Source organism: Thamnophis sirtalis, unplaced genomic scaffold (genome assembly GCF_051295495.1).
Source record: "Thamnophis sirtalis isolate CommonGarterSnake01/CBP01778 unplaced genomic scaffold, rThaSir2_p1.2 scaffold_3, whole genome shotgun sequence".
Taxonomy (NCBI): domain Eukaryota; kingdom Metazoa; phylum Chordata; class Lepidosauria; order Squamata; family Natricidae; genus Thamnophis; species Thamnophis sirtalis.
Window position 1 is genome coordinate 27,871,413 of NW_028261383.1, and position 12,793 is coordinate 27,884,205.

Sequence of the window (12,793 nt, forward strand, 5' to 3'; positions counted from 1 at the left end):
GGCCACATGATCACAGAGACATCTTCGGACAATGCTGGCTCCTCAGCTTTGAAACAGAGATGAGCACTGCCCCCTAGACTCGGGAACGACTAGCACATATGTGTGAGGGGAAGCTTTACCTTTAAGGCATTAGCATCAAATCACAACTTTTTGTGTTGTCATAGTACTATGAACAAATGCCTTGTTTTACTGCAACAGAGAGAGTCGGAAGTCAATGTTTCTTTTTCTTTTTTCTTATCCTCCCTCACTTCTCTTCCCCCTCTTCCTTTCCACCATTTTCCTATTTACTTTCATATTTTGTATCTTATTTTATTTTATAACCCAATAAAAAGGTTAAACTGAAGGAAATGATATCCCATGGGAAATGTTAAACGAATAAATATCAAACCAATAAGCCAGCTTTATGGGGTGGGCGGGGGTGGTGGTGGACAGTCATCAAGGAAATCACAGTAGAGAAAAGTATCTCAGAGAATAATAATAATGTATTCTTTTACTAAAAACATATAGATGGATCCTTAAATGCTATATACACTAGAACAGAAATATTAATTACATATGTAATGACATACAGTGCCCCTAAAATGGACCAAACAGGTAGCATTAGCCAAACCCGTGCCATCACGTGATGTATCGTGACTTTTTTCTCTTTAACTAAACCAGAGGTGGGCGTGGCCAGTGCATGACGCATCTGGCCCACAGGCCATGAGTTTGATACCCCTGCACTAGACAGTTTTCTATGTTTATCCCAAAGGATCCCAGAACAGCAAAATGTGTAATTTCCCTTCTTAATACTTCAATCCTGGTTTTCATAAAAAAAAGTTCTGTTTATTTTGGGGCATTCTCTTTTATAATTTATAAAAGAGAATGCCCCGTAATGTTATAAATATAACATTCTCTGTTATTAATTGAGCCTCCTCTTGTTCCTTCCCAGACCCATATAGTTTTGACACCCCAGAAGAAGTTGCCAACAATTTCATTTCATCTTTGACTGAAACTGCTGAAGCGGCAGATGCCAATAGAAATATCTGTAAGTCTTTGTAAATGGAACATGCTTGGATAATTCTCTTCCTAGCATAACAAATGAGACGACAACTAACATCGTTAGATGCTCTCAATTTCTCTGAGTAGTAAATATTCTAGGCCAATTTAAGGGGATATTGGAATGTTATAATATTGGGAAAAAGAACACCAAGAGGTGTTCCGATATCTGAGAGGTTGCCACAAAGAAGAGGGAGTCAAACTATTCTCCAAAACACCTGAGGGTAGGACAAGAAGGAATGGGTGGAAACTAATCAAGGAGAGAAGCATCTTAGAACTAAGAAGAAATTTCTTCACAGTGAGAACAATTCACCAGTGGAACAACTTGCCTCCAAAAATTGTGAATGCTCCAACACTGGATGTTTTAAAGAAGAGTTTGGATAACCATTTGTCTGAAGTGGGGTAGGGTTTCCCGCCTAAGCAGGGGGTTGGACTAGAAGACCATCAAGGTCCCTTCCAATTCTGTTGTTCTAAAGCCATTATCTAGGTTTTTTTAAAAAAAACGATAACTACAATCACTCTTCTTTCCTTTCAAGAATGTTAACTAGCAGAACTCAGTGATACTGATAATGTTACCTAATAACATTTTAAAAAGCACCAAGGACTCTATAGCTGAATCCTGAGTTACAAAGATTATCTTCTATGAGAGAATTGTTAAAAGCATCACAACTAAGACATTGCACAACATTTTTCTAAATATTCAAGCAGATCCATCAGTTGAGGAAAAATGGAAGCATATCTCAGGGATACTTCCAAGGCAGAAGATTCTACCCATGATACCTTGGGCATGAGTGTAGACCCCATTCTCTCTCCGTGGATGCCTGTTAGATTAACAGCTGCTGTTACTCATAGACATATCTATCTGCTACCTTCCCCTGAACCATCTTGCAGCACTGAACTAAATCTCACCTCAAAATACAGAGATGTTCCTAGTTATCAAGGGAATAGCACCTGGTCGTAATTTCCATTAATGAAATTTGCAGCAGTTTGTTGTGGTAGCTGTACCTTATTCTACATTATTTCATTTCAGTAGTGCCTCTACCACCGTGTGTGTAGTTTTCCCCTTCAGTGTTAAGCCAGTATTTTCTGTGCATTAAGCGTACTTGGTCATTGGGGTGCCTGTGTATATGGAAACACTTGGCCTTCCCTGTATTTTGTAAAGCGTGTTGCATTTTTATATATCTTGGCATCATCACAGACCAGTGATTTTGGCTCTTCAGATGGACAATGTCATTTTGACTGTTGAATCAATAATACAGATTAACAGAGTTGGAAGGGACCTTGTTTGTCATCTAGTCCAAAGCTGAACCCAAGGAGGAGATGTTACATTTCTGACAGATGACAGTCCAGTTTCTTCCTGAAAACTTCCTGGATTAAGCTCCCACAACTTCCAAATGCAAGATGTTCCATTGGTTGATTGTTCTCGCTGTCAGAACATTTCTCCTTATTTCTAGGATGAATTTCTCCTTGTTCAGTTTCTACCCATTATTCCTTGTCTAGCCTCTAGGTGCTTTGGAAAATAGCTTGACCCCCTTCCTCTCTGTGGCAGCCCCTGAGATATTGGAACATTGCTATCATGTCATAGAGCCGAGGTGGCGCAGTGGGTAGAGTGCAGTACTGCAGGCCACTTCAGCTGACTGCTAGTTCAGCAGCTCGGTGGTTCAAATCTCACCGGCTCAGGGTTGACTCAGTCTTCCATCCTTCCGAGGTGGGTAAAATGAGGACCCAGACTGTGGGGGCAATATGCTGACTCTGTAAAACACTTAGAGAGGGCTGAAAGCCCTATGAAGCGGTATATAAGTCTAACTGCTATTGCTATTGCTATTGCTATGTCTCCCCTGGTCCTTCTCTTTACTAGACTAGCCATGCCCAGTTCCTGTAACCTTCATATGTTTTAGCCTCCAGTCCCCTAATCATCCTTGTTGCTCTTCAGGATATACAATATAGTTCAGTATATACAATGTAATTCAGTATATATAATACAGCTGAACTTCATTCATTAAAAACAAAACAAAAATGAGGCTTTATATCAACTATTGCAGTTAATTGATTGATTGATTGAGTGAGTGAGTGAGTGATCATGTGCTATCAGTTTGCAATTCCTTCATTCCCTAGGAAAAAATGTCTAGTATATCAAAACTACACATAACTGGGGAAACAAGATAGGAATATTATTTCTTTTTCTCTCCAGCCTCTACACAGAAGCGAAAAATTGTCATTAAGAAAGGAGGCACAATGAACATCTACTTTCTCCTCGATGCCTCAAAAAGTATTACTGCAGCGAATCTCAACAGTACAAAGAATGTTACAATCAAGTTGATTGAAAAGGTATGGAAGAATCAGATAATTTCTTTGCTCAGTCCTGTACCAAGAAAATACTGATACTAGTTACAAACCAGGGTTTATTAAACTTCGCCTCTTTAAGATATATGGACTTTAAGACGCAGAATTCCTCAGCAGGCATGATGAAATTATAAGGCAAAAGTAAACTATTTTTAAGAACAAGGGGATACTGGAAATGTGGAAAGCCACTGAGAAATGGCTGCCGTTGTGAGCCTGGCCCATAAAATTCTCATTAACTTCATAAAATATTCTCTCCCATCCCATGCAGGGGTCTCCAAACTTGGCAACTCTAAAAGTTGTAGACTTCAATTCCCAGAATTCCTCAGCTAGCCATGTTGGCTGAGGAATTCTGGGAGTCAAAGTCCACAAGTTGTAAAGTTGTGGGAACTTTGTAAAGCTGAAGGCCCTTCCAGATAGCAAAAAATGAGGCTAAAGCTTAGTGAAGTTTGCTTTGCACCAAGGCAGTTACATCATTATTATTATTATTATTATTGTTGTTGTTATTATACAATTGTATGACAACGGCCAGTTGTTTTGCCTGATTTGGCATTGGTTACTAGTCGGGCCCCACCCAGGGGCCTAGGACGTCGTAACGTATTTTTGTAATATGCATGCAGATCCAAGCAGTGCGGCTTTTTGCATTTGACTGATGGTGATTTTGTCAATTTTTAACTGTTTTAAATGTAATTCCAGTGCTTTTGGAATAGCACCCAGTGTGCCAATTACCACTGGAATTACCACTGCTGGTTTGTGCCATAGTCATTGAATTTCGATTTTTAAGTCCTGGTATTTTGCTATTTTTTCATGTTCCTTCTCGACGACCCTGCTGTCACCTGGTATTGCGATGTCTATGATTGTGACCTTATTTTTCTCAACCAGTGTGATGTCTGGTATATTATGCGCCAGTATTTTGTCTGTTTGTATACGGAAATCCCACAAGATCTTGACCATCTGATTTTCGGTGACTTTTTCAGGCTGATGTTCCCACCAGTTTGTTGCTGTTTTAATATTATAATTTTTGCACAAATTCCAATGGATCACTTGTGCTACTGAATTGTGCTGCAATTTATAATCAGTCTGCGCGATTTTTTTACAGCAGCTGAGTATGTGATCAACAGTTTCATCAGCTTCTTTGCAAAGTCTGCATTTGGCATCATCAGAGAATTTTTCGATTTTGGTCTTAATGGCATTTGTGCGGATAGCTTGTTCTTGCGCCGCCAGGATTAGTGACTCTGTTTCTTTCTTTAATGTACCTGCTGTTAACCATAACCAAGTTTGTTCACTGTCCACTTTATCTTTTATTTTTTCCAGAAATTGGCCATGCAGTGCTTTGTTCTGCCAACTCTCCATTCTTGATTTTATCACATCTTTTCTGTATTCTTGTTTCGTCTGTTGGACCTTCAGTAGATTTTTGTTCTTTACTTCGATTAATAGATGTTCTTGACAGGTATAATCTATCAGTATCACCACGTGGATGTAAACTGTAGTGCATTGTCATTAGTTTCCTGGTTTTTCGGTCCAAAATGTCCAAATCAGCTTGTGTCCAGTTAACTATACCAGCTGTGTATCTTATAACTGGTATTGCCCAGGTATTTATGGCCTCGATTGTATTTCCACCATTCAATTTAGATTTCAAAATTTTCCTAACTCTGTTGGTGTACTCTCGCCTGACAATAGTTTTGACTTCTCCATGCTTGATGTTATCCAACTGCAGAATGCCTAAGTATTTGTAGGCTTCATTTTCGTTGCATTTAATTAGTTGGCCATTGGGCATTTCAATTCCCTCACATGCAGTGATTTTGCCCCTTTTTATGGATACAGTGGCACATTTTTCCATGCCAAACTGCATTGAAATATCGGTGCTGAATACTCGGACTGTGTTTGTCAATGATTGGATTTCTATTTCTGACTTTCCATAGAGTTTCAAATCATCCATATATAGTAAATATGAATTTTTTTCAGCTTCTTTGGCTGTTTGGTAGCCTAATTTATTTATTTTTTAGATTACTGATAGTGGGATCATTGCGATGATGAAGAGAAGAGGTGAAAGTGAATCACCCTGGAAAATTCCTCGCTTGATATTAACCATTCTGTAGATCTCATTCCCTACTGCCAACTCAGTTCTCCATTGTTTCATCACCTTTTCGGTAAAGGATGTAATATTTTTGCTAATGCCAGTTGTTTCTAAGCATTTTATGATCCAACTATGTGGCAGTGAGTCAAATGCCTTTTTGTAATCAATCCAGACCATATTCAAGTTCGTTTTTCTGTTCTTACAATTTTCTAATATCATTTTATCAATTAAGAGCTGATCTTTTGTGCCCCTGCTCCTTCTTTTGTTGCCTTTTTGCTCTACTGGCAAGATGTTGTTTGTTTCCAAATAATCCATCATGTTATCTGCAATAATGCCTGTGAGTAATTTAAAGGTTGTTGACAAGCATGTTATTGGTCTGTAGTTTTCAGGTGTTGTTGGGTTAGTTGCATCTTTCTGAATCAAGTATGTTTTTCCAGTTGTCAACCATTCATCAATTTGGCCCTTTTGTAAAATTTCATTCAGTTGCCTGGCCAATATTGCATGTAAACTGGTCATATATTTGAGCCAGAAACCATGTAATTGGTCCTTTCCAGGTGATGATGATGATGATGATGATGATGATGATGATGATGATGATTATACAATTGTATCACAACGGACAGTTGTTTTGCCGGATTTGGCATTGGTTACTAGTTGGGATAATAGTTATTAGGATAATAATAAATAATAAATAATAAATAATAAATAATAAATAACAAATAATAAATAATAAATAATAAATAATAAATAATAAATAATAAATAATAAATAATAAATAATAAATAATAAATAATAAATAATAAATAATAAATAATAAATAATAAATAATAAATAATAAATAATAAATAATAAATAATAAATAATAAATAATAAATAATAAATAATAAATAATAATAATGAATAATGAATAAAAATCTACTGAAGGTCCAACAGACGAAACAAGAATACAGAAAAGATGTGATAAAATCAAGAATGGAGAGTTGGCAGAACAAAGCACTGCATGGCCAATTTCTGGAAAAAATAAAAGATAAAGTGGACAGTGAACAAACTTGGTTATGGTTAACAGCAGGTACATTAAAGAAAGAAACAGAGTCACTAATCCTGGCTGCGCAAGAACAAGCTATCCGCACAAATGCCATTAAGGCCAAAATCGAAAAATCCTCTGATGATGCCAAATGCAGACTTTGCAAAGAAGCTGATGAAACTGTTGATCACATACTCAGCTGCTGTAAAAAAATCGCACAGACTGATTATAAATTGCGGCACAATTCAGTAGCGCAAATGATCCATTGGAATTTGTGCAAAAATTTTAATATTAAAACAGCAACAAACTGGTGGGAACATCAGCCTGAAAAAGTCACCGAAAATCAAATGGTCAAGATCTTGTGGGATTTCCGTATACAAACAGACAAAATACTGGCGCATAATACACCAGACATCACACTGGTTGAGAAAAACAAGGTTACAATCATAGACATCGCAATACCAGGTGATAGCAAGGTCGCCGAGAAGGAACATGAAAAAATAGCAAAATACCAGGACTTAAAAATCGAAATTCAATGACTATGGCACAAACCAGCAGTGGTAATTCCAGTGGTAATTGGCACACTGGGTGCTATTCCAAAAGCACTGGAATTACATTTAAAACAGTTAAAAATTGACAAAATCACCATCAATCAAATGCAAAAAGCCGCACTGCTTGGATCTGCACGCATATTACGAAAATACGTTACGACGTCCTAGGCTCCTGGATGGGGCCCGACTAGTAACCAATGCCAAATCCGGCGAAACAACTGGCCGCTGTGAGACAATTGTATAATAATAATAATTAAAAACTTTTTTTCATTAAACATGAAAGTCAGTCAACTGAGCATTCAAAAATGTATCACAAATATCACTGACTGGCGCTGCTGGTTAATATGGGTTGCTGCCAGCATCCTAGGTATCAACTGAGTACCTTCTTAAAATATACGATGTTCAAAGTAGCACAGTTTTTTGCAGTTTCATTGTTATTGAAGGAAGCTGCAATTTCATGACATATTTTGTAAAATTCTTGGACATGGTACCAAGTGCCCTGATGACAATAGGTATCACTGCTCCATGTTTCATCCATAACCATGTAGTTTCGATGGCTAGGTCGCAATCTTTCATGATTTTTTTCCACTTCTTTTTCTTGGACTCTGGCATCTCCTGGACAGCAATATCAATATCAATTATTTATTTTATTCATTAGACATAAAACTCAGTCAACTGAACATTCAAAAATGCATCACAAATACCATTGACTGATGCTAATGGTTGATACGGGTTGCTATCATCATTCTAGGTATTAACCAGTAGTGGGTTTCAAATTTTGTTAGAACCTCTTCTGTAGGTGTGGCCTGCTTTGTGGGAGTGGCTTGCTGGCCATGTGACTGGGTGGGAGTGGCCAACTTGTAGAATGTGCTGAAACTCGCTTTTGCTTAACAACTAAAATGTTGGCTCAGGAACTCTGGCATTGAAGTGTGCAAGTCTTAAAGCTGTCAAGTTACAAGATCCTTGCACCCCTAACCCTTTAGAAAAAAAAACCTAGGAGTGTTCAAACTTGACAGCTTTAAGACTTGTGGACTTCAACTCCCAGAATTCCTCCTCTCACTCTTCATCTTGATGATTTGCAGATGGGCGGAGGGAGGGAGCTGGAACCGGTTCTAAATGGTAGATTTGTGGAACCTCTTCTATAGAATAGGTTAGAACTGGCAGGAACCCAACCCTGGTATCAACCAAGTACCTTCTTAAAATATACGATATTCTGAGTAGCTCAGTTTTTTGCTGTTCCACTGGTGTTATTTCAGGAAGCTGCAATTTGTTGATATATCTTATACAATTCTTGGACATCGTACCAAGTGCCCGACTGACAATGGGTATCACTGTTACATGTTTCATCCATAGCCATGTAGTTTCGATGGCCAGGTCATGGTATTTTGTAATTTTCAACTCTGGCATCACCGCAATGTAAATAAATTGTACGTTTCCGTTTTCGACGACTGTGACATCTGCCGTGTTGTGTTCCAAATGATGATCCATCTGTATTCGAAAATCCCACAAGATCTTGCAAAAAAAGGGACATGGTGGTTCACTGGCTAAGATGCTGAGCTTGTCGATCGAAAGGTCGGCAGTTCATCAGTTCGAATCCCCAGCGCCACGTAACAGGGTGAGCTCCTGTTACTTGGCCCAGCTTCTGCCAACCTAGCAGTTCAAAAGCACGTAGAAAATGCAAGTAGAAAAATAGGGACCGCTTTGGTGGGAAGGTAACAGCGTTCCCAGTGATGGGTTGCCAATTTTTCTATTAGTGGTTTGGGCATGCTTGTGCGATGCTTCTGCAGATGCGCAGAAGTGTCCGGGTGGGTGGGCAGAGCCTCCCACTCCCACTACTTCCAGTTCATTCAATCCGGCCAAACCAGGAGCAAACCACTTCTGAGCATTCCATGCACCTTTGGCGTTTACTCATGCCGGCAATGTGACCATGGAGACATCTTCAGATAGCACTGGCTCTTCAGCTTTGAAACGAAGATGAGCACTGCCCCCTAGAGTTGGGAACGACTAGCATATTGTGTGAAGGGAACTTTTACCTTTACCATTCAAGTGGTGCTCCAGTTGTTTTGGGGCTGCATGCAAGGCACCTATTACTATTGGTACTACCCTTGCTTGCCTTTGGCAAAGTCATTCTATTTCTATTTGTAGGTCTTTGTATTTTGTTATCTTCTTCCGTTCTTTCTCTTCTCTTCTGCTGTCTCATGGCACTGCCACATCCATTATCCAGACTTTTTTGTCTTTCTTATATTATAATTATATATCATCATCATAATCATCATCAAAAATATTTTTAAAGAAAAATCCAGATGAGAAATAAATTGGGGAGAACTAAAGGATGTCCTAACTCTTGAGTAAGACCTAATCTCTTGAACAAGATGACCAATATACTGAAAGACCACACTTAAAATATTACACCCTGTTTTGGCTGCCACAATATAAAAAAGATGTTGAGGAGATTCTAGGAAAGAGTGCAAAGAAGAGCAACTAAGATGATAAGAAGAACATGAAGGAAGGCAAATATAGGTGTGCTAGGATAATGTTGCAGAATCCAATCTAGGTTGGTCACCAGGATCAGACGTTTTGTCTTCCAAGCTTTCGGACTCGTGCTGGAGTCCATCTTTCAGCCAACTTCTCTCTAGCAGAGTGTGTGCTGTTGTGTGTGTGGGATTTATATGGTCCTTGTTGAAGTTGCATGTGCTAGAGCACGGATGTCAAACTTGCAGTGTCACATGACATTTCACAACATGTTTCCCATTCATGGAGCTGGGGTGGGCATGGCCTGCGCATGAAGCATCTGCCTGCAGGCCACCAGTTTGACACTCTTGTGCTAAGTTGGAACCCTAAATTATTCTTCTGACACCAGAGACCCTTATTACCCTTTTTGATGACAACTGCCAACAATTGTAGCAAGATCCCGCTCTGTTTGAGGTCCCCTTAGTCCAGGGGTGGGTGAATCCCAGAGCTATCTACCAAATACCCCAGGAATTCAATCCTTGGCATCACGATTTGACATTTTTCTTTTTTCAAACGGAGGCCCTTTTCCTGAATTCTGATCTACACAATTCGCAAACATTTCAAAAGTTATTTTTTTATTTGCAGTTTACTTGCAGGGGATACCAAAACGTCATCAAAATATGGGATGACTCCTGGTATCTCCTGCAAAAGTCGTTTCATGACACTTTGAAACAGTCCAGGGGCAATACTGACACTGAATTGCAATCTAGTGCATTTGAATGCACCCTTATGTGTCACAATGGTTTGGGCCTCCACTGTGATGCCATCTGCCAGCCGTTGCTGGTACGCCTGCAACATATCTAATTTAGCAAAAAAATTTCCCCAGACCCAGGAGGTGCAGTAAATGCTGGATGATTGGCACAGACATGCACTTTGCCAAAGGGCCTTATTCAGGGTGCACTTATAGTCCATGCAGATGCGGACTGACCCATCAGTCTTAACTGGGGTCACAATAGGGATCTCCCACTGGGCATGGTTAACAGGCTCCAAATCCTTTGGCCAATTAGTTTCTCTAATTCTTGGTTAATTTTAGGTCAGAGGTCAAAAGAACCCCTTCAGGGCATCAATCTAATGGATGCAACATTGGGTTTTAGGCTAAATGATATCGGAGTCCCCACATACTTGTCAAGGCCTCCACTGAAGACGTCCTCGAACTCATGGAGCAACTTCTCAGTCCTGTCATCTTTAATAGTGTTGATGCCAGTTACCCCCATGCCCAGGGACTCAAAGCAGTCCAAGCGGAGCAGGCTTGGAAGGAAACCGCTAACCACAGTTAGGTGAGCGGCCCATCAAAATTCTTGAATTGGACGTGGAATGTGCCACAACCTAGGACAGGGATACAGCTTCCCTGATAGTCGCTTAGCCAAAGTTCTTGGTGCCTCAGCTGGCATCTCTGGAGGCTCGGGGTAGCCTTCTTCAGCGTCGTTCAGGATATGATGATCAGGGATGACCCAGTATCAATTTCCATGCTGGACAGTGACCCCTCGATTTGGATGGTGACTCGCAACTTTTTGTTTTTGGCGTGCTAGCTTGCCAAATCTTTGTCTGGAATGCTGTCGTTGATTTCTCTCTTTCTGGATTTTGTCGGGGCTTCCAGGTCTCCCACCTGGGTGGTCTCAGCTTTCCTGACTGGCTAGACGCTCTCTTGGATTGATGAGCAGACGGACGGTCTCCCCGGCAGACTCTGGCCAGATGTCCTCTATGGTCACATTGCTGGCAAATGGCAGGTCACTCCGCTGAAACTGCAGGCTAATCTCTGGTGGTTTTCCCCACAGCCGGTGCAAGGCGGGAAACATCTTTTTCTTTTTGAATGGCAAACCTCATCCTCGCCGTCAGACAAGAGATCTCGTTCGGCGTTCTTGTGATGAACTGCAACAGCTCTGCATGTGCTTTTCATACCGCCATGTTTCCTCAGCATCTCTGTTGATTTTGTTGTGGATTCAGTAGCTCTGGCCTCCCACCTAGTGCAACTTGTAATGTGAGGTTTGTTTTGGCTAATAGCCTTTGCTGCAGATTAATGTCCCGTACTCCACAGATTATTTGGTCAAGCAGCAACTCATCTAGGTTTTGAAATCTGCAGTACGCTGTGGAGTGCGGCAACCTACTGATTGATAGTCTCCCCTTCTTTCTGCTTGCAGAGATTGAATTCGTGCTGCCACATGAATTTTGAAGGATCCGGCACATAGTGCGTCTTAAGCATATTCTGAAGTACTGACCAGGTGACTGTCTATACCAGAGTTGGTTTAGATAGAGCCTTGGCGGTGTCGAATACCTCCGGCCCACAGTAGCTCAGGAATAGAGCCCACTTTCAGTTGTCCAATAGACTGAGAAGGCTGTTGGCTTCCATAAAGCGCTCGAACCTCATCATGTAGGAGTCTTAGCATTCCGTGGTTGGATCAAAGGGAGCTGGTAGGGCGTGCGTAATCATTTTGATGAGCCGGGGCAACTTTGAATTTGCTGCTCAAAATGGCCGCTTGGTGCCTGATGTTAACTCCGACTGGGCTTACTGCTGGATTGTGTTGTCAGCTCTTTTGCCTAGTTGTCTTCCAATCCCATCTTCGTCACCAGTGTTAGATAGGGTGAATGGATGAGACAGGACCCAGGCTTCAGTGACAAGCAATAGCTCCTTATTAGACAACTATTTACAAATCCAGCACTGTCTAACAGCTAGCACTTTTATAGGAAGCTATCAGGTGGCTCAGCCAATCAGCTTTGAGTATTTTCCTGCCGGAATGGAGGACCTTGGTGGAGCCTATTGCTCCGTTCTCAATATGTAACACCTCCACCTAGAGGTCCTTCCACCTATGTTTCAAATTCCTGGTAATCCATAGTTGATCTTTTTTTTTAAAAAAAAAACACAGTAAAATGAAAGAGATTTATACTGAACTCTTCGTATCTTTAATAGGTCCTCAGCAGGTTGAGGGACGATAGAAGAAAAACATTATTTATTGTTGGCTTCTGGGTCAAGATGACTGATCTGCTGTGCCCTTTCAATACGTCAACCTGCAAAGCTCGGGAATGAGGCATTTGCAGAAGTTCTACAATAGGGTATCCCCAAACTTTTGTGGAAGTCATAGAATGGGGTAGCCTTGGATTTTGCAAAGGTTGCCATATTTGTAAGTCTATGTCAGCAAGAACAGGCCAGGTTGAAAGGCTGGGAATGTAAAACCTTCCATCACCAGCAAATGCTTGTTGGTGGGAGATTTTGTGCGCTGAAGTGTCTAAGCCAGTCCCATACTGTCCTTTGGACTG

General features: G+C 40.5%; 1 protein-coding gene across 1 annotated transcript in view; it reads left to right on the forward strand.

The window, feature by feature from the left end:
• Nucleotides 1–12,793, forward strand: part of LOC106539402 (complement factor B) — a 44,690-nt gene that overhangs the window by 15,363 nt on the left and 16,534 nt on the right. The window contains exons 5-6 of the mRNA XM_014054193.2: nucleotides 932–1,027; nucleotides 3,230–3,366. Of these exons, the coding sequence (XP_013909668.2) occupies nucleotides 932–1,027; nucleotides 3,230–3,366 (233 nt within the window). The remainder of the gene's footprint in view (nucleotides 1–931; nucleotides 1,028–3,229; nucleotides 3,367–12,793) is intronic.